Raw genomic sequence first — 25,145 nt, forward strand, 5'->3', positions numbered from 1 at the left:
CTGGGCCCAACGAAGGCAAAGGAGATCCTGTAGAGCAGGGGTTACATGTGGTTGTGAGCTACCAGACACGGGTACTGGAACTGAATTCTGGCCCTGTTCTCCTCAAAATCACTCTCGTAAACCACAGGCATTCCTTTTCTTGAAAATGCCTCTCAAACATGGCAGGAAAACAGACACAAAGCAAGAATCAGGAAACGGCTGCCCGTGTGGGAAAAATCATCTCACTGATACTATAGTATACAGTGTTTCCATCTCCCTGACTGCAGGAGAGGGTGAACTGAGGCAGGACCTACTGTGAAGTGAACAGGAAGGATAAGTGTGTACTTACGTTTGCCTTTTCTTATTACCCTGCAAGAAATGTTCCGACTCTCATAAGCAAATTATCATCTGTTCAGAGAATCTTTTAAAAACCCAGAAAGATAGGCATCCCATTTTCGGATCCTAACAGATACAAATGAGCACATGATCCAGGATAAATAAAGCATCTTTTATAGGTTTATTGGTCCATTGCTTTAAGTGAGGTAAAGATTTTTTTTTTAATTTACAAGCTAATAGTTTACCAAGCAATACAAATTCTTTGTTTACCTCAAAATGTAATACTAATTCCATAGTAAACAACAAACAGAATTTCTTACACACAGATACATGAAAAATCAAAGCAGACAAGAACCTCGTGCCAGCATAAAAAATACAACAAAACATCTCTGGTTCTGTAACAAAGAGAAAGGTGACATTCTTTTTCGGTAGTTTCATGAGACAAGGACTTAGTTCTGTAAATAAATCACTTTCTTGTCAACACATATCCCTCAAGCACTTATGTTCACAGCTTTTGTTTTGGTTTAACGGCAGCAGGGAGAGAGCCAGTACACCAGGGTGGGACTCCATTCCTCAGAAGCCTGTTTCTTTCTCTGGAAGTTTTAAACACAAAGAACAATTTCTAAAAAAGTCCAAATATTTATTTTCATGCCCCTTGAAGAGTTTGCTGGCAGTTTGCTTCATGGGAGTCTGCAGATGTAGGCTGTCTCTCCGTGCGTTCCTGACGCAGGCATGAAGGGAACAGGCACACGGAAATACAATGAGCAGGGACTCTGAGGGAGCCCAGCCCGGCACGGCCTAGGTGGGCAGCGCTGACTGGAAGAGACGCTGGCTTGTGCTGCTTTGTTCCTGGATGAAGGCCCAGTGGACACAGCTCCCCCTCCTTCCCTCCAGCATTGTTCCTGGCAGAGTGCCAGTCTAAGGCTGTGGCCCAGCCTGTTCAACAGCAGTGTGCACAGGTGTTAGCTGCTCTGACCTGGACTGTGGAGAGCCCAGAATCACCCAATACTTGGGCGGTACTTCTGGGAGAGGCACATTTGAACCCTTCAACACTGGCTTTAGTAGTGAGTGAGTTGGCAGAACAGGTAAGCTATTTGGCATTTCAACCTAAGGAGAATTTCTATCCCAGTGTGCTCTGAGACCACTCTGGAGGCAAGGCAAGCCTCTCATGCTGCCGTAATCTGGAGGGTTCTCTGAAGCATGCAATTTGTAACTGCTGATAATGTCGGTATCCTCCACACCCCAACTAGGCCAAAGCACACTAAGCTTGTCTTTCTCCCTCAAAAACATCAAAACGGGCTGTGCTCCCTGTTTCTTGACATTATTTTCAAATACCATTTGCCAACAGAAATATTTAGTCTTGCTTCCCAAAAGGCCACCTTCCTTCTGTGACCTATACCTCTGGCTTGTGACTTTAAGAGGACTGAAGATGGCCCATAATAAGTTTCTAGACCAACTGCTTCTACACGTAAAACTCTTTCTATGCCAACACTTTAAAACACTAGTAAGGCAATTAGTGGGTACTGACAGCTGTTTAAGAACTACTGTTATGCTTTTAACAGTCTGTGGCTTTTCCTGGGTGGGTTGGTTTTCAAGTGCTAAGAACACCGATATGAGATACACATCTTATTTGTCTCTTTAAAAGTTTCCCCACCCACGGTGCTTATTTACAAACTACAATAGTTAAGAACTAGTAACATTTTTTTTTGCCACACATAAAGTATTGGATAGTCAGTCATACCCAGGAATATTCCAAACAGATATGATTAAGAGAGAATGGTCAGCCCTGTAACAGTGCTTCCAGCCTTCTCAGACACCGAGTTCCTGTCCTCTGATGTGTACAAGCATGGGGACACCTTCAAAACGGAACACTGACGACCTACAGAGCAGGCTGGTAAAAACCGAGTCCCCCATTAGTCACTAAATTAAAAACAGGGAGGAAGCAGGCTTCCCCAGCACACCGACTGTACCTCTATTTGGCCAAGAAGAGGTCATTTTCCTCAACTCTACTGCTAAGTGCCACCTGCTACCTGAGCAGAGCAAGTCACAGGTGATGAGAAGGCACATGCAATCTGTTGTCATCCTGAAGACTCTTGAGAGCGAGACGGCAAGCCCAAATTCCCGACGTAATTTGTAAATGAAGGTGAGCAAAGTCCCCTAGCCATGTGCTTACCTTACTTCATTTCCAAATACCCTTTATAAGAAGATGGGGTTCAGCAGGGGCCCAGCCCCAGGAGCTGACCCTCCATAAGAATCACCCTTCATGGTCAGCAGCTCCACCTAGCCAGAGAAGAGCCCACCTCCAGCTGACTCCAAGACCCAAGCCAGTAGTGTCAACACAGTCTCTAAGGCAGTCCTTGGCTTTGTTGTACCCACCCTAACCCGCTCAGGATAGTGCAGTGTAGTGCCCTTACCATGGCTTAGATGACCTCACTGAAACAACCAGCTACCTAGTACCTAGAGCTTCAGAAGGTCCTGCCTTCACAGGACAGGACCAAGGCCCAGAGGCTGAGTGTTCTTTTGGTGCTATCCTAAGAGAAGCACGGCCATTACGCTCACTTCTAAAGTCAAAACTTCCATTGGGCCTCACCAAGGGCTGCAGTGTGCATGGACAGTTTCTTCCCGTGGACAGCAGAAAGAGTACATTCTACTCAACACCTAGAGCACACTCCACGGGGTTCACCTCTGTCCCCAAGCACGGTGGGGCTTTCTTGTTTCAGCTATGGGAAAATGCCTGGTGAGTTCAGAAGAAGCCTGGAGAAGCACCAAGCCCACTGCCTCTCTAAGCCTACTTTCCACTTACCAGCAATCATTACTGAACCCGACCCCACAGAGGCTTACTCCTTGCTTTGAGCACAGCAGCTCAGATTCTTCTTGTAAACTGTCAGCATTAATAGCATCCTTTCCTACTACAAACCACGACACTGCCCTAAACTCTTGCATCTCTCCAATCTCCTTGGTTTTAAGAACTCTTTTCTTGCCCGGGCAGATCTCTAACCCAGGGAAGAAACCCTCCATCTCTCAGGACCGGGCAGTCATAGGGCCAACTTTCACTTCACTGTCCCATGTTCAAGCCTCCAAAGCTATCCATGTCTCTCTACCTGAGTACAGTGCTCTGCCCTCAAGGCAAAGTCTCATGGGAAATAAACAAGAGGGATCCGTGACTTCATGGCAGAGGCTTCAGAAGGAACGAATGAGGCCTCTCTAAGGCCTTTTGACACTGTAATCTCTGAGCAATATTTTGTGGAGGGAATCTCTTTTGGGCTTGGCCAAGAGGAAGCAAATGCTTGGGACTGCTGAGCTTCCGGGAACTTGAGGGAGCCCCAGAGTAGGCGGGTAGGAGGCCTCTTTCCACTGTCTACTGCCCCTTCTCTTCTGGGCCAGACGCTAGCCTGAAGACAGGGACAAGAGTGCCTTCTTGTGCATGGCTGTTCCTGGCTTAGCCACTGACATCATTTCTAGGGGACAGAAAGTTTCCATTATCCCAGCTCTTTCTGGAATCTCAAAGTCTAGGGACATTGCTTGCTGGCCAAATAAACAGAAGACAGAAATTAAAAGATGCCGTAAAAGCCAGCCTCTCATGAGGAAATGGCTGTGGATCCTGCTTCCCTCCATTTACTTCCCCTGCAGCCCAGGGCTGTTTTCACAGGCTTCTTTCTTGTGTAGCTAACCAGCACACAGGATTGACTTGGGGTTTCAGCAACCAGCTCGTCATCAAATTTTAGCTTCTCCTTAATTCTTTCCGTAGTTCTTGTCAAACATCATTACGCTGGACACTTAGCAAGGGCACAGTCCACAAAGCCAAGTTTCATGTTTCCCAAAGATGAACATCACTGCTTGGTGTCTGCTGACATCTAACAATGGAGACCTGCCGGTGACTAGACACACGCCCTGACTCTACCAGCACGCTCAGGTTGACTCTGGGCATTTACACCCACACCAACCTGATGGCTTCGGAGGTAGAATGAGATTCCAGGCCACTGAAGTTTGGAGTGGACAGACTGTTCTTACCTTTCCACTCCAGCGGGCCATTTCTATTTGTACCAAACAGAATTCACATCAAAGGAGTTCAGGATGGCACAGAGGGGTCTGGGCAAGTACCAAGAGTTGCAGAAACTATTATTTCAATCACAAATTTGTCAAATGTGAGGAAAAGGCAAATTGTTTCATGCTGTCTAGCTGCTGTCCATGATGGAGGCCAGCTCTGCGCGAGGGAAGGGAGGCTTCAGCACGCGGTGCGCTGATTAGAATTTGCAAATAACTTGTATGTGCTTCATTCTAAAAACAAACAGAACCCCTTCCATTTACCCGAGCTCGGATTTATGCGTTTGAGCAAAGAGCCACAGATGAAAGAACACACTCTGCAGCTGCTTTCCAACAATGGCCTGAAAAAGAGCCTTTCTAACTTCTGGATTTATGGCAACTTGAAAAGTTTCAAATGAAGATTTAAGCACAGCCAGCAGTCTCCAGATTTGGGCAGCAAATGGAGATTTCCACATATCTAGAAGCAAAGAGCATGCTGTCACTCTCGTCTCTGAGCGCCCTGCAGATGCTTTCGTCCTGACCACACTCATGTAGAACATTCATACTGAATTTACAAACTGGTGACAGTCATGACAATGTGACATACCAGCCCTCACTGCAAGGTTGCCCAGATATTCAGTGGGCATGACAGGAAGTATTAAAACAGACATTTTTGGTGAAGTAAAGGCAAATTGCATAAAGCAGACACTGGGACTGGGGCTTGGCACACAGGAGAGTCGCTGACCATAAAATAGCAGCTGTTTCCTAAGAGGTCTAAGAGCAACCACGACAATGGTTAAACAATCAAAACAAGCACATTGACACCTTCACAAAGAAAAATGCACCTTTTTTTGCCAATTCACACCGAAAAGCTTCTCATCTATAGCACTGTGGATGCCAGAAACAAGATCCAGGAGCATTCCCTTCAGCTTCCTGAGGCATGGCATAAGGACGAGGACGCTGGCTCAAGCACTGGTGCACACGGACACTGATTTAAATGGACCCATGTGAACCAGAAATAAGTCAAAAGATGCCACTCATAATGAGCTGGCAGTAGGCCACAGTCACTGTAAATTAAGGACTTTCCACGAAGGTACCTAACCTCCTATGCTGGGACACGTCAATGCCCTTAGGGGTAAAGTGCAGAACCACATGGTCTCCACAGCAAGCCACGGCTGCCTTCTTCATGTCTCCTGTGTCCCTGAAACGCAAGGTTCTTGTTCTGTCTCACAAAAGCAATTGGGATGCCCCCAAAGTGATGTCACATGTCATCTGGGGGCTGTTCTGTCCCTTAGTTTCAAGTCTTCATAGTGTTCCATTTAGGAGGTTCCTTCACAATATGGAGGTATGCTTCTGTTGAGAGATGATTACAGACTCACAGACTCCACCAAGGAATAAATACTAAACTGAAAAACAACTGTGGGGGAGGGGAGGGAGAAAGTACACAAACGGGAGGTGGTGTTTTGCTGTGTTCTCACGGCCACCTCTCCGGCACTGCAGGGACACTCTGGTTCAGGGTGCCATGCCCTGTGGAGGCAGAAGAGTCTCTGTCCCAAGAACAGATCTACTTGGTCTCTTGTTTTTCTTGCAGTAGGGGAATAATTGACTCCCACGCCATGAGGCACTGAAACGACAACATCCACACAAGGTCAGCTGCTGAATGCCACTCTGCCAACCCTGATCCTGCTGGGTCACCTTTGTCCAGTGGCACCTACCTGTGTTATCAATACTATTATCAACAGAGGAAGTGACAAGTGTTTGTCTGGAATGTGTCACCCCATCTTTATGAAAGAACAATGTCCTTCCAAGGCTGCATGCATTCGTGAGAGTGTGAAGCCTACACCCAGGGAGTGGACATGGATCTACTCTTAAGAAAATCTTTCCTTCCACTAAGCAAGCACTAGACCAGGCAGGAAACTCCTGATGAGGACACCGGTTCTGAGCACCCATGGAGACACTGTTGGAGGCTTGGGTGGGGCTTGTACAAGGATGTAAACATGAAAACCCAGCCACCTGAGTCAGGGTGGGTGGAAAACCTGCTCTGATTCACCATCCTGAAGTTTGGGTTGCTTGTTTGTGTCACTCTTAGATCTCCCCACAGAATGGGGAGAAAGGAGTCCAACAATTCCTACAGTTATTTCTGTTTATGTGAAGGTGGGGTACATGTACCATGACATTTGTATGGATGTCAGAACAACCTTAAGGGGTCAGTTCTCTCCTTCTACCACGTGGGTTCCAGGGATCAAATCCAGGCTGTCAGGCTTGGCAGCAAGTAAGCAATCTCACTGGCCCAACTACCAGGTTTAATTAGACCCATACACTGTTATGTATTTTATATTCGCTGTTACACAGTTTGTAGTCAGAACATAAATACAAACTGATAATCCTTTCTCTTCATTCCAGGCCCTTGTGACAGGCCAAGAATTTAGAAGACTTGGGCGCAGCAGCCACATCCTCCCTCTGAAAAGCCTCTGTAACAGACAGCCTTGGGGTAAAGGAGGACTGTGTGCTGAGTCACCTGGGGAGGAGTTCTGCAGAGGTGGGAGGGAGGAGAGAGGCATCAGGTCAGGCAGAAAGAAGAGTGGTGAAACTTCTCCCTGGTACCTTCCTGGACAACTCAGAAGCCTGTCCTAAATACAGAAAGCCTAGGCGGCCTCAGGAGCTTGTTCCAGTAATGACCCTGAAGGCCAAACTCTCCTATCTACAAGGCTCTTTCTGCATGTCCCAAAAGGAATCATGACTGATCAAACTTTCACTTTGGTCCTCAAATGTGTTCTCTTTTCTTGCTCAGGGACCTTGTGTATGTTGTACCCTTTGCCTACAGTACACGTTTGTCAGACCTTTGGCTCTAAGGATCAGAATAAATGTGACTTCCATAGACTGGTCTTCCCTGCCCACTGATAGACTGAGGATGCCTAGATGGATTTATCAACTTTGTAAACAATCCTTTGCACACAAAAGAGTACAGGAAAAAATGTCAAATACATGTAGAAGCCAAGACCAGGCCTCAAGATCGTTACCCTATTTATAGTACAATGGGAAGAAACAGGCATAGACCCGAGTTTGCATTCTGGGATTTTAGAGATGGCAGATTCACCCACAACAGCATGATGGAGACACTGAACCTGGCTGCTTTTAGACTGGGAAGGAAGAACAGCAAGGTAATTTTTATTGACTGTTTGCCAAATGCTGAGTATGTTCTGGAAACCTGAATGAGCATTTTACTTTATCTTCATAATCATTCCATAAAAAAATGATTACATTTACAAATCAAGAACAAGAGAGATGAGCCAGCAGGAGAAGCATCTTGTAGGAAGCAAGGCTGTTTCTGATTGTGTGTGAGGACAATCCAAACTACGGTTCTGTCAGTTAGATGCTTGTAGTTTGGTACTCAAAGGGCGGGTCACCTTGGGAGGACTTTTTAAACCTCTGTGAGTATTGGTTTCTTTAGCTTTAAATTGAAAATCATAAAATCTTTGTCACATCAGTTGACATGAACACATGGCTGGGGTCCTGGAACCCTGACTAGGGGTGACAAAGAAGAAAGGACAAACATGCAGCAAAGCTGGGATCACTCTGATAGAGGGCTCCTACTGCCAGCAACATGGAACCTCAATGAGTTTATTAGGTTCCGCATAGGGAGAGGGATTAGCTAGGAGCTGTAGATCTCTGTAGCAGTAGTCTCAGGCTGTAAACACCTGGAAGGAGGACGCTACAATTCTAGTCTTTGCAACACCCTGATCAATTGTTTGAAAACACTCACCCTCAGACCCTAGGAAGCTCTACTACTCCTCTGCAGCCTGGATTTGCCAGTTTCCCATGGGCCAGAGGCCTTGGAGGCCTCGAAATGGGTCAACAACACATATTCACTCAGACACTCACTCACTCAGGCCCTCACTCACTCAGGTCCTCACTCACTCAGGCCCTCACACACCCAGGCCCTCACACACACACTCAGGCCCTCACACACTCAGGCCCTCACACACTCAGGCCCTCATTCCCTCAGGCCCTCACACACTCAGGCCTTCACACACTCAGGCCCTCACTCCCTCAGGCCCTCACACACTCAGGCCCTCACACACTCAGGTCCTCACACACACACTCAGGCCCTCACACACACACTCAGGCCCTCACACACTCACTCAGGCCCTCACACACACACACTCAGGCCCTCACACACTCAGGCCCTCACACACACACACTCAGGCCCTCACACACTCAGGTCCTCACACACTCAGGTCCTCACACACACACTCAGGCCCTCACACACTCACTCAGGCCCTCACACACACACACTCAGGCCCTCACACACACACTCAGGTCCTCACACACTCAGGTCCTCACACACACACTCAGGCCCTCACACACACACTCAGGCCCTCACACACACACTCAGGCCCTCACACACACACTCAGGCCCTCACACACACTCAGGCCCTCACACACACACTCAGGTCCTCACACACACACTCAGGCCCTCACACACACACTCAGGCCCTCACACACTCAGGCCCACACACACTCAGGCCCTCACACACTCAGGTCCTCACACACTCAGGCCCTCACACACTCAGGCCCTCACACACTCAGGCCCTCACACACTCAGGTCCTCACACACTCAGGCCCTCACACAGTCAGGTCCTCACACACTCAGGTCCTCACACACTCAGGCCCTCACACACACACTCAGGCCCTCACACACACACTCAGGCCCTCACACACACACTCAGGTCCTCACACACATACTCAGGAGGCCCTCACACACACACTCAGGCCCTCACACACTCAGGCCCTCACACACACACTCAGGCCCTCACACACTCAGGTCCTCACACACTCAGGTCCTCACACACACACTCAGGCCCTCACACACACACTCAGGCCCTCACACACACACTCAGGCCCTCACACACACACTCAGGCCCTCACACACACACTCAGGCCCTCACACACTCAGGCCCTCACACACACACTCAGGCCCTCACACACACACTCAGGCCCTCACACACACACTCAGGTCCTCACACACACACTCAGGCCCTCACACACTCAGGCCCTCACACACTCAGGTCCTCACACACTCAGGCCCTCACACACTCAGGCCCTCACACACTCAGGTCCTCACACACTCAGGCCCTCACACACACACTCAGGTCCTCACACACTCAGGCCCTCACACACACACTCAGGCCCTCACACACACACTCAGGTCCTCACACACACTCAGGCCCTCACACACTCAGGCCCTCACACACTCAGGGCCTCACACACTCAGGTCCTCACACACTCAGGCCCTCACACACTTAGGCCCTCACACACTCAGGCCCTCACACACTCAGGCCCTCACACACTCACTCAGGTCCTCACACACACACTCAGGTCCTCACACACTCAGGCCCTCACACACTCAGGTCCTCACACACTCAGGCCCTCACACACACACTCAGGCCCTCACACACACACTCAGGCCCTCACACACTCAGGTCCTCACACACTCAGGCCCTCACACACTCACTCAGGTCCTCACACACACACTCAGGTCCTCACACACTCAGGCCCTCACACACTCAGGCCCTCACACACTCAGGTCCTCACACACTCAGGCCCTCACACACACACTCAGGTCCTCACACACTCAGGCCCTCACACACACACTCAGGTCCTCACACACACACTCAGGTCCTCACACACTCAGGCCCTCACACACTCACTCAGGTCCTCACACACACTCAGGTCCTCACACACTCAGGCCCTCACACACTCAGGTCCTCACACACTCAGGCCCTCACACACTCAGGACCTCACACACTCAGGCCCTCACCACACACTCAGGCCCTCACACACTCAGACCCTCACCACACACTCAGGCCCTCACACACTCAGGCCCTCACACACACACTCAGGCCCTCACTCCCTCAGGCCTTCCTCCGATGCCCACACCTTGTGGCCATGATGGAGTTCAATTTAATGAGCTGGCCTATTATCCAGGGACGATCCAGTTCAGAAACAACGCACTCCAGAGAAAAATCAGGTAAAGATGGAGGGCACCCATCTCTCCCAACTCTTAGCTGTATTTCCTTTGTTTTCCTTTGGTAAGCCGGGAAAAGTCCAGGCATACCACCTAAAAGCAGTCGCCACAATCATCAAAGCCTCTACTACAGCCTAGGCCAAGGACGTGTCTTAGGGCTAGGAGATATGCCTGTCCCTATCACCTTCCACAGGAGAGAGGCTGTCCTGGCTCCAACAGCTCAACTTCAAGGCCACAAGTTATTCCAACTGAACTTAGGCCACTGTTTAACTCTAAGTGTAGTCTACAAAAGACAAGACTCACTACCAGAAACGACTTCAAATTAGATACATTAGGCATGAACCTTGATTTGAGGAGATGGGCCTCTCTCTCGTACCCTCCCATCGTGTGTGTGTGTGTGTGTGTGTGTGTGTGTGTGTGTGTGTGTGTGAATAGAAATGTTTAACCTGAGGTCCACAGGTCAAGAGGATGCAAGAATAAAAACTTTGCTAATAGCATTGCTTTCCTGTCTAATTCCATACAGCTTTATTTCAGGTATTTAAAAAGAGTATTAAAAACAAACAAGGTCTTAATAAGATGTCTATCAGCCTCAGTAGATGACTAAAGGGGTCCATGGCATAGTGAAAATAAAGAAAACTTTATGTGGAACCCCAAAGCCTCCATAAACTGGGGGTACCCATGTGCTGGTCTCACTGGCTCTGGGAACTCCAGCAGTGTGTAAGAGGCGTGCGTGAGAACTGCCTCTCTGCTTCGAAACTCAGCCCTGCTCGGCCAGGGCGCTCGGGATAGCTCACATGCAAGTTAGGGATGGGACAAGGGGGATCATGCTTTGGGGTTTCTGAAAGACCCACCACCCCCACGAAAGGCTCTGGCCTCTAGAAACCACAATGGCATGGGCTGCTTCTCACCTTCTCATAATACTGGATATTCTTGTCAGCCAAGCCCACGAGCAGCTGCCGGAAGTCCTGTCGCTTGTTGCCCTGCCACCTCTCCACGTCAGCCTTAAGGTCAGCATTGAAGCACTCCATCCTGTCCTGGCACTTCTCCACATCTGCTGGTACCTGGAGTGGAAAGAGATTCGTGGCTTTTAAGTGTAGTTGGTTTCTTCTACTGTGAATTACTCTTCAAACATTTGTAGGGAGCCAAAGTGCTAAATTAAAATGACCCTGGAAAGCAGAGGCTTGGAAGTGTTTGCAAAACGCAAACATCATCCCACCCGTTAACAGAGCAGAGACACACGGGAAACCACTCCTCTGTCTCCATCTGCAAATGGGAAAGAAAATCCCTGCAATCAAGTAGAGACCTGGGATCCTGTTAGGATTTACGCTTCCATGCTGACAAACGGGGCAGACTTTGTACATACAGCAGCAATTTCTGCGCACAGTCCTGCATCGTTCCGGGGTTTCTTGGGTCACGGGATGCCTTTCCTCACGCATCTGAGTTAACTGTAAAAACGAAGCTACCAGCCAGCTCCCTCCTCTAAACTCCACATCATAAATAAACCGGGTTACTTCTGCACTCTAGGTGGCAGAGAATCAGAAAGTCCGAGAACGGAAGGAAAATTGTTGCGGTATCAAAAGAATTTGAAGCATAATAATAGCAGGTGGCTTCAAGTATTTCTTAGTTTAGGAAGACTTTCTCCAAAGGAAGTGTGTCCCCTGGGATTCATGACCTTCACTTTGCTGCAGGGAGTTGCACTTATCCCACAGGGTTAGCAAGGGCCTCCTGGTCATGATGGTTTTCCAAAGTCAGATTTTTCAGTTTTATCTCAAGTGCTGCATTGGGCCCATATAGTGGTCAGGGCTTAACATGCCAAGCTAGGTCAACACTTGCCAGAAACAAATGAGACTTTCAAGGTTTTAAGTCCACAGAGCAATGAGCACAAATGTCCCCAAGTTACAGGAGTAACCATGGAGAGCCAGTTTCTACCCACCAGAAATGCAGACATGGCAGGGACAGGGATGCTGACATCTGACACCCAGGTCTGCAGGGAGGTGACACTGTGGCTCTGTTTCTTGTTTGTGTTTTTTTTTTGACAACTAACTGATGAGTAACATCTAGTATTCCTTATTGTTAGTCATGCTCCTTGTGTCTGACAGACATCGGGATGGCAATATCCAAGGAAAACGGTTGGATGTTTTCTATCATAAGATTCAAAAGACTGGGGGCTGAGTCACCTGCTAAGGCCCCAGATGGCAAAAATGTCTGAATCAAGGGTAAGCTGTTGTTCCCACAAAGGCTCCTCCGTGTCTGGTAAGAAAGTCTTTCAGAGAAGGCTCAGGTGTGATAGCATGGGGGCTTGAATATCCACACAGGACCTGAGAAAGCTTTTGAAAAAGGTTCCAAGCACACAAACACAGAGCCAGACATGGCTTCTTGGCCCTACAGTCTCTCAGGCTGGCCAAGGTGTACAGAGACGCAGTTCCTGGTCGCAGCCTGCAGGCTTGAGTCAGCCAGTACCACGTGAGGAGCTGCACGATGGGTTTAAAGCTTGGCTCACAGGGTCACAGAAGGCTGCAGGCATGCAGTGAAGTGATCCAGACCAAGAAAAACTTTAAACAGATACAGTAAAAAATAGGTATAGATGGTCATAGGAAAAAAAATAGTTTAAAAATAGTAAAGTCTTTAAAGAGAGAGTAATATAGAAGAAAAAAGACACGCAGAGATGGGAAACACACGGGGCCTCTGGATCCGGCATGTTTTGTTGACTTTAGATTTTTTGAATATTGATGAGCAAATGGCAGCAGAGACACTGGATTATGAAGGACGGCTGAACTAAACCACTCTATGTACCTTAGGGAAGTCTTAGCTTCAGAATGGAAGTCAGGACATGTGTTAGGTTGTGTGTGTGTGTGTGTGGGGGGGGGGGGTTATGGATTTGTTTTAACAGGAAACAAAAAGTATGGCTCTCTTTAAAATTAATGAAGATCAAATATGATTGGGGGAGACCTCTTACAATTCATAGCTACAGACATGAAGAAAGAAACCAAGAAAGACTACAGGGCAGGTGACATACATGCTGATCCCTCTACTGTGGGAGCAGCTCTGAGACTGGAGGAAACTGATACATCTTGCCAGCTACAGAGTTCTCATGACTTATTATTACATGCCTTCCTTTCATATGACATGAAGAGAGGTTTGGTTCTACAGTCTAAACAAACTTATAAAGTTAACAGAAGCCCTTTTCCTGCTAAAACATAAAACAAAAAAGTCATCTTTAACTGTCTTGTGCACACTGTACATCCCATACTAGTGTTAATATACATACATGTTATCTTTAAAATGATGTGGGATTCCCCTTTGTATATGTGAATATGTTTTTATTACTCTTGGTTAATAAAGAAGCTGCTTTCGCCTATGGCAAGGCAGAATAAAGTCAGGCAGGAAATCCGAACAGAGATATATAGAGCAGGTGGAGTCAAAAGGACGCCATGTAGCTGTTGAAGGAGAAAGATGCCGGAACCTTATAGGTAGGCCACACCCTCGTGGCAATACAGATTGATAGATTGGTTAATTTAAGGTGTAAGAGCTGCTTAGAAATATGTCCAAGCCATCGGCCAAATAGTGTTTCTATATAATTAATACAGTTCCTGTGTGGTTATTTGGGTCTGGGTGGCTGGGAAACGGAAGCACAATCTTCACTTACATTAAAAGTTGGTGTTTTCAGAAGAACAGGGCCAGATACCAATAAAGACAAGCAGCCCACGTGATCTAGTCTCTCAGAATGGCGTCAGACTCTTCAGACGAGCTCTCCCAGGACTTGGCCATCACCCTAATTCTCTCAGCGTCCCCTAAAGATGCCTTTGCCCCCAGACAAGAACGCAGAGCATAACACTTACATTCCCAAGAGGAAGGGTCGGTGAGTTTTGGTCATTTGGTGGTTTATGGATGTTTGACATCACTTGGGGTCCTGGTTACAAGTTGTTATTAGTAATGGTTAGAAAAAAAAACTAAAGGAAGATTAGATTCAGGGATGTCTTTCTGAAAGGAAAAGGGTGGATATAGTATAGAAATGATAGAATAAAAGGGTGGATTGTTGAATCTACTTTTGAACAACTACTACCCTCAAATATATTGATATGGATTTTTGTATTTTGATACAGATTTAAGATTATTCTTGTTATACTGAATTTATGTTTCTACTCTTGTTTAAGGTATTATACTTATGCAGCTTAGTTAAATATATAATGTAAAGTTTTAGTCCTTGAAAGCTAATTTAGGATAATAAAGACAGGTTAGTACTTAGTCATCTATAACAATCAAACTTTTAATTATGCTAGGTATGTTGTCAAGGTCAGAGGTATATTTTAAAAAGATAGATGGTTTAAAAAAAGCACTTCAAAGGTCTACAGAATATGACATTTAAAATGCTTTAATAACATAAGGCTTTTCATGACAGTGAGGCATGTCTGCTCCTGACAGCACCAATCTACTTCAAAAAAGGATAATGGGCATCTAAGAACCTCCATATAGAGTTTGATTTCAATGTGGAAAAGCTAGCCATTTGGGCAAAAACTACCCTTGCCTCAACTGCTGACAGTATGCTGCCCAGGCTGGACAAGCAGGGAACAAAAGAAAATGAGTAACAAACCAAACTTAGCCAAGACAAGGTAGGACAGTCCTTCAAAATTCCTGTTTCACAGAAAAGTCTGTCAGATAATCTAGGCCTGTAGGCTGAAGACAGATGCCCCACCACTACAGAGGAACCTTGGGTGACCAAGCCAAAGTTCTCTGCTGTTTCTATAATTTTAGAAGTTGTTCACTCTACACTTCCTGTTTACTCAAGTAATATTTTATCCTTCTTGGGTCTTTGATGGGGTTGAGGACTAGATATTTATAGTTTTACAGTTTTCCTTGTTACCAAATTCAGAAAAAAAACTTACATTATAGGTATACCGTTTTTTAAGGCTGAAAACATAAAAGCTTAAGTTGTTTATCAAATGATGTGGGAAGTCCTTCTTTATATGTGTTGCTTTTATTGGTTAATGGATAATAAAGCTGCTTGGGCCTATTATAGTGCAGAAGCGGACAAGGCGGGAATTCCAAGCGGACAGAGAAAGGAGCAGGCGGAGCCAGGGAGAAGCCATGGAGCAGGAGACAGACAGGCCAGAACCTTGCCAGTAAACCAGGAGCTTCGTGATAAAATATAAAATAATTTTAATATATTAGACCTAGCCAGCAATATGCTTAAGTGATTGGCCAAGCAGTGTTTTAATTAATACAGTTTTGTGTAATTATTTCGGGTCTGAGCAGCCAGGAAACAAACAAGTGACCTCCTCTAACAATCAAAACTATGTTTTAAGGTCCAAAAAGATATTTTTAGGATCATAATACAAGTTATGATAGAAAGTGGTATAGGTACAAAATTTTAGACTCACTAAGATTGAATAGAAATACAGTAGCCTCTCCAAATTTGCCAAATACAAATGAAATGGACATTGTGGATATAATTCTTTTTTTTAAAGACATGTTGCATTTTTAAAAAGATTTAATTATTTATTACATATACAGTGTTCTGTCTGCATGTATTCTTAGAGGCCAAAAGAGGGCACCAGATCTCATGATGGCTGTGAGCCATCATGTGGTTGCTGGGAATTGAACTCAGGACCTCTGGGAGGACAGCCAGTGCTCTTAACTGCTGAGCCGTCCTTCCAGCCTCATGAATATAATTCTTACCTAATAATTGTTCTTAATGTATATAGTTTTACTGTGTTAGAGTTGCAACCTTTCCTTCTTATTTAGACAAAAGGGGGAAATGTGGGAAATTTTACACTGTGTGAAGATGTATTGCTGTGATTATTGTAATAAAAAGCTGAATGGCCAATAGCTAGGCAGGAGGATTTCTGGGGAGAGAAAGGAAGAGGCACACAGGAGATACTGTGAGGAAACAGGAGGGTCAAGATGGAAGAGGGGTAATGCCATGTGGTAGAGTGTAGATTACTATAAATGGGCTAAGTTAGAGCTAGTTAGGATCAAGCCTAAGCTATAGGCCTTACTTTCATAATTCTAAGAAATCTCCATGTCATTATTTGGGAGCTGGCTAGTTCCCATTGATCACTATAGAGACACATTAATCAACACGAGAGACGTGCACCTGTGCTTGCTATGATGGCATACTGGGTACAGAAACATTTCTGTACATCTGCATCTGACATGCTAAGCAGTTCACAGAACTGTTCTGTGACGGAATGGGATAAGAATACTGCCTCCTCTTTGGGACAGATTAGTAGTACAGTATCATGTGAAACATTTGTTTTAAAGACACACACAAAGTCAAGGAGTGTTATCTCTGAAGTCTGGGTTTCAAAATCTCCAAATCTATTCCAGGGAGGGGTGGATAAATGACTAACTAGTTCCGATGTTCAATTATCTGCCTGAACATTGGTCCCTACTATTATCTTTCTAATAATCCCCACCCCTTCTGTGAATACCACTGCAAATTCTAATCAAAAACAAGCAAAGAGAACAATATATCTGTAGTGGCAAGATTGCAACAGCATCAGTGGGAGCCTGCAGCTTTCCGCCCAGCCTTTGTTGGGGGCTGGCCTGACCTTGGGACGATCTTCCTTTCTCAGAGCCACAGCTTCCAGTTTGGCTTCGTACTCAGCCTGAACTTGGTCCCTCTTCTTCAATACATTCTGTGGAAGGCAGAGAGAAACATGTTAACAGTCTGCAAAGGGCTCTCCAACTCCCAACCCGGGACAGGGATTATGCTCCAAAAGCCGCACATAACACCAGTTTCTGAGGAAAAGAGGAGGGGAGGAAGGAGAACCAATCCTGGAGATGGGGCTCTCCAGGGAAGAACACCAGATGTTGACAGCAACAGATTTTGGAAGAGCAAGTAGGGGAACGTGCACCCATCGCCACACTGCCCAGAGGCCTTAGCCTCTGCATACAGAGAACGTTGGCAAATGCTTAGCTCTACGCTTAAATGCAGGGCAGTCTCTGGGTTCAGGGGAAAAAGAACAGTCAAAATAGTTCTTAATTGTAATTATTAATTTATATAATTGACAAAAATCATACATATTCATTTATTGTGTATGAATTGCTCTAAAATACATGCATATTATGATGTGGCTAAGCTGAGCTAATTAGCAGGTATCACCTCATGCTCGTTTTTTGTGGTGAGAGCATCTAAACCTGTTCTCAACAAGTTTTAGGAACTCACTAGCCAGCTACCGTCACTCCATTACAGAGTAATTACAGATTTCTTGACGCCTTAGTCTGCCGGGCTGATCCCTGGTGTTGATTTGCCACTTGCTTATTCTCTATTTTGGGTCAGGTAGAGGATGCAGAGGCTCAGTTCTCCTCTGAGGGTTCAATCTGGAAAAGGTCCTGATGCATATAAGGCTGGATGTACAAGAGTTCTGAGTCCCTGGAGAGCAGCAAATGGGCTCAGTGACAGTGGACCTGGGAGGAAGAGGCGACATACCAACACGTAGTACCGGGCAGTGACACCTTGAGACTCTGCCCCAACTCACTTCCCTTCCTCCAATCTTATCCCTACAGTGCCAGACACAAGAGCTTGTAGAAAAAATAAAATTAAAAAAAAAGCACATCTCAGTTCTTCCCCTGAACCTTTTTCTGGAATATTAAAAACTGGCAAACCAAATATGGTCAGAGCCTTCTTACCCACTGACTCAGAAGCAACAAGTTACCTAGACAATCTCTAATCACGGATTCTACAGGGACCTTCCATCACAGCATGGAGTCAGGGCAGGAAGAACCCATTTCTGGACTAAGTGTGAGGCACTTGGTACCCCTGAGGATGTGTCCAAAGCTCCGAGTAACTAAATGCCTGAAGGTTCTCTACAGCCCATTTTCTAAAGGGAAACATCCACACCGGGAGCCCTAAGTCTTCTACTGGAGAATTTACTTTGAAGAACATGTACTCTGCAACCATTCGTCCTCCAGGTGGGCTGGTCATCTTTCTCCTAAGGGCTCTGATGTTCACTCCCCACACTCACTAATGTTTCCAATGGAGCCTTCTGTTGCGATGGGAATGTTCTTTAACATCTGCCTATCGAATACTTGACATGACATGTGGTTCATGTGAGTGAAGTCATGGATTTGTGTTCATGTGTGTGTGTGTGTGTGTGTGCGTGCGTGTATGAGAGAGAGAGAGAGAGAGAGAGAGAGAGAGAGAGAGAGAGAGAAAGCAGGTTCCTGCTCTTGCAAGAGCAGAGGTGTCAGATGCCTGAGTTATGGACAGTTGTGAGCACCGGATGTGGGTGGTGGAACCATAATTTGTGTCCTCTGTAAAGGCAGCACTGAGTTATTTCTCCAGCCCTGAAGTTTTCTTTCTTTCTTTAAATTTAAAGTTAAGTAAATAATTATATATGACAGTGGCTACCACACTGAACAGGCTAAATCTATAACACAAGACAAAGGAAGGTAACAAGAACCTAGGATTTCTGATTTCACAAAGCCTAGGCTGCAGTCTACATCTACCTGCCTGGTACCAGGAGCACTGAAAATCATCCTCTCCGCCCAGGAGAACTAAACATATGATACTGTCTGTGGGAGTGACGGCGTCCCATCCAGCGTCCACGTACTCCCCTTTACAGAACGCTGCACATCTTACTGGAAAAAGCAGGCACTTCCAGTCTAGCATTTCAAGGATTCAAGTCGCACAGACATGTACTGTTGGTGTGACCAGCATCTGAGAATCAATGTTGCTGAGAAAACGCCTTGGACTGCCAACCCAGAGTGTGGTTTTCTCTCCCTATTTTTATTATGTCTCTAGTTGAGGATGCCAAGACCCTTGAGAGGAGGGAAGTGAGAGAAGATTCATGCACCCTAGATGGCTACCATAGTCTAGAGGGCAACTAACTACTCAACCCATTCCACAAAGAGGGCAAGAGAAGCTCAGATCCAGTAGTCTGGGTTGCTCTCTGTCCAAGTCTCTGCCACCCAACCTCGCCTGGAGCAAATGGGATGCTCTCTTCAGGAGCAGAGTTGGGAGAGGGGCGGATCTGGGCTTGCATCCCAGAATCACGGGATAGCATAAAAGGCTCCTGACAAACGGGCGGAGGCAAAGGACATAGAGCCTATTGTCTAAATGAGGAGACTTGGCATGGTGACTGTGCAGAGCCTGTCTGAAGTCCCACTGCTGGGTAACAGGACGGCAGCAACTCAGTGTCCATCATCTTCTGTTTAGGGTTTCACAGCCCAACAACCCAGCCATGCTGAAGGTTGAGCATCTTCTAAGGGGAGCCCTCTACATAGCGCCGGCCATGTTAAGGATGGCTCGCCACTCCAAACACAGTCTCTGGAGTACGGTTGGTCAAGCCAGCTTATGGCTATTAGAGAGGGTTCATATGGGGATGAAAGAGTCAAGAAGCTCCAAAGAACAAACACAAGCCACCTGAGCCTCTCTAGGCAACACTAGTTTTCTCCCCCACTTCTGCCTCTCAGCATCAAGATCCATCAATCTAGGGGCAGAGAACAAAACAGTTCTGCCTTCATGGAGCTTCCATGCCAGACAAGAGACGAACAACAAGCAAGTAAGCAGTACTGGACACAGCACGAAGGAAAAGTAAAACGGGGACAAATATGGGAAGGACTGAGGATGTGAAGGACAGAACTTCTCTCGGATGCCACTTTCAGAGGAAGAGCACTTCAGCAGGATTTTAAGCTGTCCTGATAATCTGGAACTTCACTGGTTTTCTGCTCAGATGAAGAGAAGGCTAAGGACTCAGTTCAGTTTTCACTTTTAACAAGAGAATTGTGAGGAAAAAGATGGAAAGAAATTTTAAAATATTTAAACCTTATATACATATATATATATATATGTAGATTCTGATAGGTTTTGGAGGGAGGACTATAAAAATTGTGTGAGACAATTTGAGCAGTACTGGATATGAGACCACAGTAAGAAACCGTTTTCTAAAATACCTGTGTATGTGTGTTTCATCGCACACCTATGTTCATGCACATAGAGCCCAGAAAGGACACTGGTGTCTCCCTCTATCAGGCCCCACATTATTCTCCTCAGATCTTGAGACAAGGTCTCTCACAGAACCTGGAGTTTATAGGTTTTTTGCACCTAGACTAATAACCATCTGGCAAGTCCCAGTAATGCTCCTGTTTCTGCCACCCCCATCACCACTCAGCACTGTGGTTACAGATGCTATAGCCACACCTGGCTTATCCAGCCATCTCCCCAGCCCAGTAACTGTTCACGATTCTTCCCCAGTGCTGAGAGTTGAACCTAGATTCTCAAGCATGCTAGTCGAGTGTTCCACTGAGATACCCAGTCCTTGGCTTTAGTTTTTTGCAGTTGTAATGATATATTTTTACTTGACTGTAGGAGCATAGATATCTGAGGTGCACATTCTTTGTAATGAAAAGATTTGTATCTTCAGATTTGGGAGATTTTCTTGTATTATCTCTTTCTTAATTTCCTTCCCCTGGTTATCCCCGTTCCCTCAGCGAGGAGTTCCTCAAAGGATGCTGAGCCTTGAGATTAGTGCTCACCGCCACTCACTCGCTCACCTTCTGCCCCAGTTTTGGCATATCTGCAGCTGAGTTTTAGTTTCCAACTTTCTGGTCTTGCTTTCTAAGATTTCCTCAACCACATTTTCCAACTTTACAAATTTTATTTAACAAATCATGTGCTTTTTTAATTAACTATTTTTTATGTGTATGGATGCTTTGCCTGTGCACCACACAAGTGCCGGCTGTCTGAGGAGACTAGAAGTGGATTCCTGGGATTGGATCTACAAACAATTCTAAGAAGTCATGTGGGTGCTGGGAATTGAACCTGGATCCTTTGGAAGAGAAGCCAGTGCTCTTAATCACTGGGCCATGTCTTCAGCCCCAACAAATCATGTTTTTAATTCCCAAAGTTAGCCGGGCAATGGTGGCGCACGCCTTTAATCCCAGCACTTGGGAGGCAGAGGCAGGAGGATCTTTGTGAGTTCGAGGCCAGCCTGGTCTACAAGAGCTAGTTCCAGGACAGGCACCAAAAACTACAGAGAAACCCTGTCTCGGAAAAAAAAAAATTCCCAAAGTTATTTAACTCCTTCTCCCACAGCATCGCATTCCTCAGTATGAGAACACTGATGGAAAATCTCTTCCGATCTTTTCTTCCACTTAATTCCCACCCTCTGTTCACCACACGTTCTATCTATCTGTCTGTGGCGTCAGTCTTCCGGACCACAGAGATGGACAGATACCACATGCACTTGACGCTGCACAGAAAGCAAGCCAGTTTACCTTCATGGAGTCTGAGTACAGAATGTATTCCCTGAGCACTGGTAGAAATTCCTCTGTTACATCATCAGTCAGCTCTTCCAAGGCCGTGGAGCAGTTCCCAATGCAGGCCGACACACCTTCCAGGGGCTCCGACAGTTCACCTTCCAAGGCGCTCCACGTGGAATACACGGGCCCATATTCCCTCAGCTCTACGAGGTACTCTATAGGAAGAGAAGCCACTTGGAATCTAGCTGGGAGCTCTCAGTGTATGACTGAGTCAGGAACTGGGTGCACAGCCTTGGCTGTTCTCTTTCCTGGGCATGCCTTCCTTTAAGTGTAATATATTCCTAACAATGTTTTTAATTTCTCAAAGCTATTGCAAATTACTAACATCCAAACATCTAGGATTCTTGTTAACAGGAACCAAAATGCCCTACATGGGAAAGTGACTAAGAGTAAACCCAGGGAACTTTGAAAATAATCACCTCTTCCCCTGCTGCAAGTGCAACATCTTACAAAGCAATGTGGGAAGACTTTCATAAAGGTTCAGAGGGCCTCGGATCCCCTGGAACTGGAGTTATAGATGGTTGTGAGTCCACAGGTTCTAGAACTGAATCCAGGTCCTCTGCAAGAGCAACAAGGGCTCTTAATCTGAGTCATGTCTTTAGTACCCAGCAGTGGGATCTTTTTAAAAGAAAAAAAAATCATTCACAATGGAGAAACAAGAGGGTTAATGGGGAGCACACCTTGCTGGAAGAGATGTGGTCTCAGATAGGCAGACGCAGTCTCTCACTCAACAGTCCTATCAGTGGTTCCAGGGAAGAAGAAAAAAATATTTTTCACCCCTACAGGGTAAATCTGGCCCTTTTTTCTTTGTCACCAGGATTCTTGCCAGTTTTGACAAAATGTGGTTGCTGTGTTTAACTATTAGCAATTGACAGTAACTGACGCGTGTTTTAAAAGGCCTGCGTGACACCATTGTTCTGGTATGTCTGGCCTATATCTGTGTGAGAGGACAAACTGCCCCACTGTACCGGGATGTGGCTAATCAGGTGGCCATGACAGGAGACAGGTAGACAAGCAGTGACAAGGACAGAAGAGGTGTGAAGAGAAGCAGGGCATGGTGAAGGAGTTCAAAAGTTTACTGGGTCATAACCTTGGCAAACGTGGATGCCCACACCACCTCTCTGATAAGTTTATTCCTGTGGATGGAGAGCATGGGAAAGCACCATGCTGAGTGCAGGACAAAGGCCTGAGCACAAAACTCCATTCTAGTCACAACTAGCCCCTCCCTCTCTGTGTGTAGTTTTCAAGCAGAACAAGGCCTGGTTCTACCACTGCGGCATTTCTGCAGGCTGCTTCAGCCCGGTATGTATGAATGCCATCCCCATCACTCTGGGCACCACTCGTCTCAACAAAGGGCTCACCTATTTCTTCCTTGATGATCCGCTGGGCTATCCGGTCAATGGTTCCCAGTTTGAGTGCAAAAGTGTCTAAGTAGTCGCCGATGGCTGCAAACTCCAGAGGCCGACTCCTCAGCTTATAGCCGCCCGTGACGTGCTTGACTGACTCCCCCATTCTGCTCAGCAGTGCCATTCCCTGCTTCTTATAGGCATTCAGGTCCTGCCGATGACAAAGTACCATTTGGTCACGTGGCCAGGGCTAAGGAAACAGCTCCAGAAGCCGTGTCTCATTGGAAACGGAAGTACTAGAAAGCAGGGCTGTTAGGGCCGCAAGCACACGATAGCCCCACTGTGGGAACTCTTTCCATTGGGAGGCCAGATAAACATCTACCTACTCTTAAAGGGCAAATCAAAGTACAAGTCCAAAGTTCAAAGTGAGGAGTCAGGGACTTACTTACAGAGTGCAGGTGTCTCCCCCCGCATGGATGACGACAGCCCCATAGCCACAAATATGGACAGCCTCCCTCAGCTAAACTTCTAGAGTCTATACAGAGTAGCATCTGCCAAGACCAGCTGGCTGTGAAGTGAAAGAGGGTGTGGGCGGGATGAAGTGCCCGGCACACACATGCCTGGCCTTCTATGATGGACATCAATAGTCACAGCTGCTCTGATACGATGGCAGCTTGGGAACAGCACTCTACCACAGACACCAGACTCACATCCATATGCTCATGTCCGGATTCCCTGTCAACATGGTGGGGCCCTAGATCCTCTAGTCTAATCTACACCCTGTCTTTACTACATCCTGTTTTTAAACGCAACACTCTTTCTAACACAACTTTTGTAAAATCTTTGGTAAAAATGCCTCATGCTGTCTTAGCACAAAATTAAATGCCCAAAGATTTATTCCATTCACACACTCAGACTCAACTAGAGCCACATAAGGAAGGTGGAGGGAAGAAGGCGGGGCGCTGAGAAGAGACAACAGAGGCACTGCTAGGAACTCAGCTGAGGTGTCATTGCAAACAAACTTTAAACTCTGTGAGTCAGCAAAAGTGGGTAATGGGTTGGGATTTTAAACCTCTTGTATTCAAATACTGCAGCTTTAAAAAGATACACTGTGCAGCATCTGTGGTTCCATTACTCAGGAGGCAGAGGCAAGTGGATAGCTGTGAGTTTAGTCTATATAGTAAGACCCTGTCCCCCAAACCAACCAACCAACCAACCAAACAAACAAACAAAAAGCTGGTGGTGCATGCCCATCACTCCAGCACTTGGGAGGCTAAGGGATGAGGATCAGGAGTTCGAGCTAGCATGGGCTACAAAGTGAGACTCTATCATGGTCACTGCTCCATTGCTGTGAAGAGACACCATGACTAAGGCAACTCTTATAAAAGAAAGCATTTAATTGGAACCTGCTTACAATTTCTGATGTTTAGTCCATTGTCATAGCAGGGAACATGGCAGTATGCTTGGTGCTGAAAAAGTAGCTGAGAGCTACATCCTGATCCACTGGCAGAGAGGGAGAGGAGGGGAGGGCAAGAGAGGAGAGAAATCCTGATTTATTGGGCAGGGCAGCTCAAACAGACTGACAGACCACTGGACCTGGTGTGGGCTTTTGAAATCTCTAGCCCACCTCCAGTGACACACCTCCCCTAACAAGGCCACACCTCCCGATCCTTCTCACTCTGATGACCAAGCATTCAAATACAGGAACCAATGTGGGCCCACTCTTCTTCAAACCACCAGAGACTCCGTCTTAAAACAGTAACAAACCGGAAGTGTAACGAGCCCATCGGGGAACAAGCCTGTTCCCATTACTGAAATGTATCTTAGGCTGTCCTGCATCACTTTCAGAGATGGGTTTACAGAAGGTGCTGGTGTCTCTTCCACACCACTACACAAACAGAACAATCACCCCCAGTTCATGGGAGGGGGTTAGAGCTAGGCTATGGCTTTCTCATGACCTGACCTGTAAAGAACCAATACCTGGTGAACGACAAGAGTGCCCATGCCCACATGAGTACAACAGTAATTCCCTCTAGCACCTCTCCATCTCAGTCAGGCAATTGGGAGAATATTCTAAAGCTTCCATCTCCTATCCTGACGTCCTGACATTCCCAAAGGCACCAGACTTCCTCACGACTGTCACCGAAGCCTCACTGTTGCTGAGTTCA

The 25,145-nt window shown here is 46.5% G+C and overlaps 1 protein-coding gene across 1 annotated transcript in view; it reads right to left on the reverse strand.

Moving 5' to 3' along the window:
• Positions 1-477: 477 nt before the first annotated feature.
• Positions 478-25,145, reverse strand: part of Snx30 (sorting nexin family member 30) — a 122,332-nt gene continuing 97,664 nt past the window's right edge. The window contains exons 5-9 of the mRNA XM_041632439.1: positions 22,993-23,188; positions 21,587-21,786; positions 16,918-17,004; positions 11,275-11,427; positions 478-5,962 (exon numbers count right to left, since the gene is read on the reverse strand). Coding sequence (XP_041488373.1) covers positions 5,903-5,962; positions 11,275-11,427; positions 16,918-17,004; positions 21,587-21,786; positions 22,993-23,188 — 696 coding nt within the window. The 3' untranslated portion in view covers positions 478-5,902. The remainder of the gene's footprint in view (positions 5,963-11,274; positions 11,428-16,917; positions 17,005-21,586; positions 21,787-22,992; positions 23,189-25,145) is intronic.

Source organism: Microtus oregoni, unplaced genomic scaffold, assembly GCF_018167655.1.
Source record: "Microtus oregoni isolate MIOR12 unplaced genomic scaffold, Mior012 000041F_ref0000270, whole genome shotgun sequence".
NCBI classification, from domain to species: Eukaryota; Metazoa; Chordata; class Mammalia; order Rodentia; family Cricetidae; genus Microtus; species Microtus oregoni.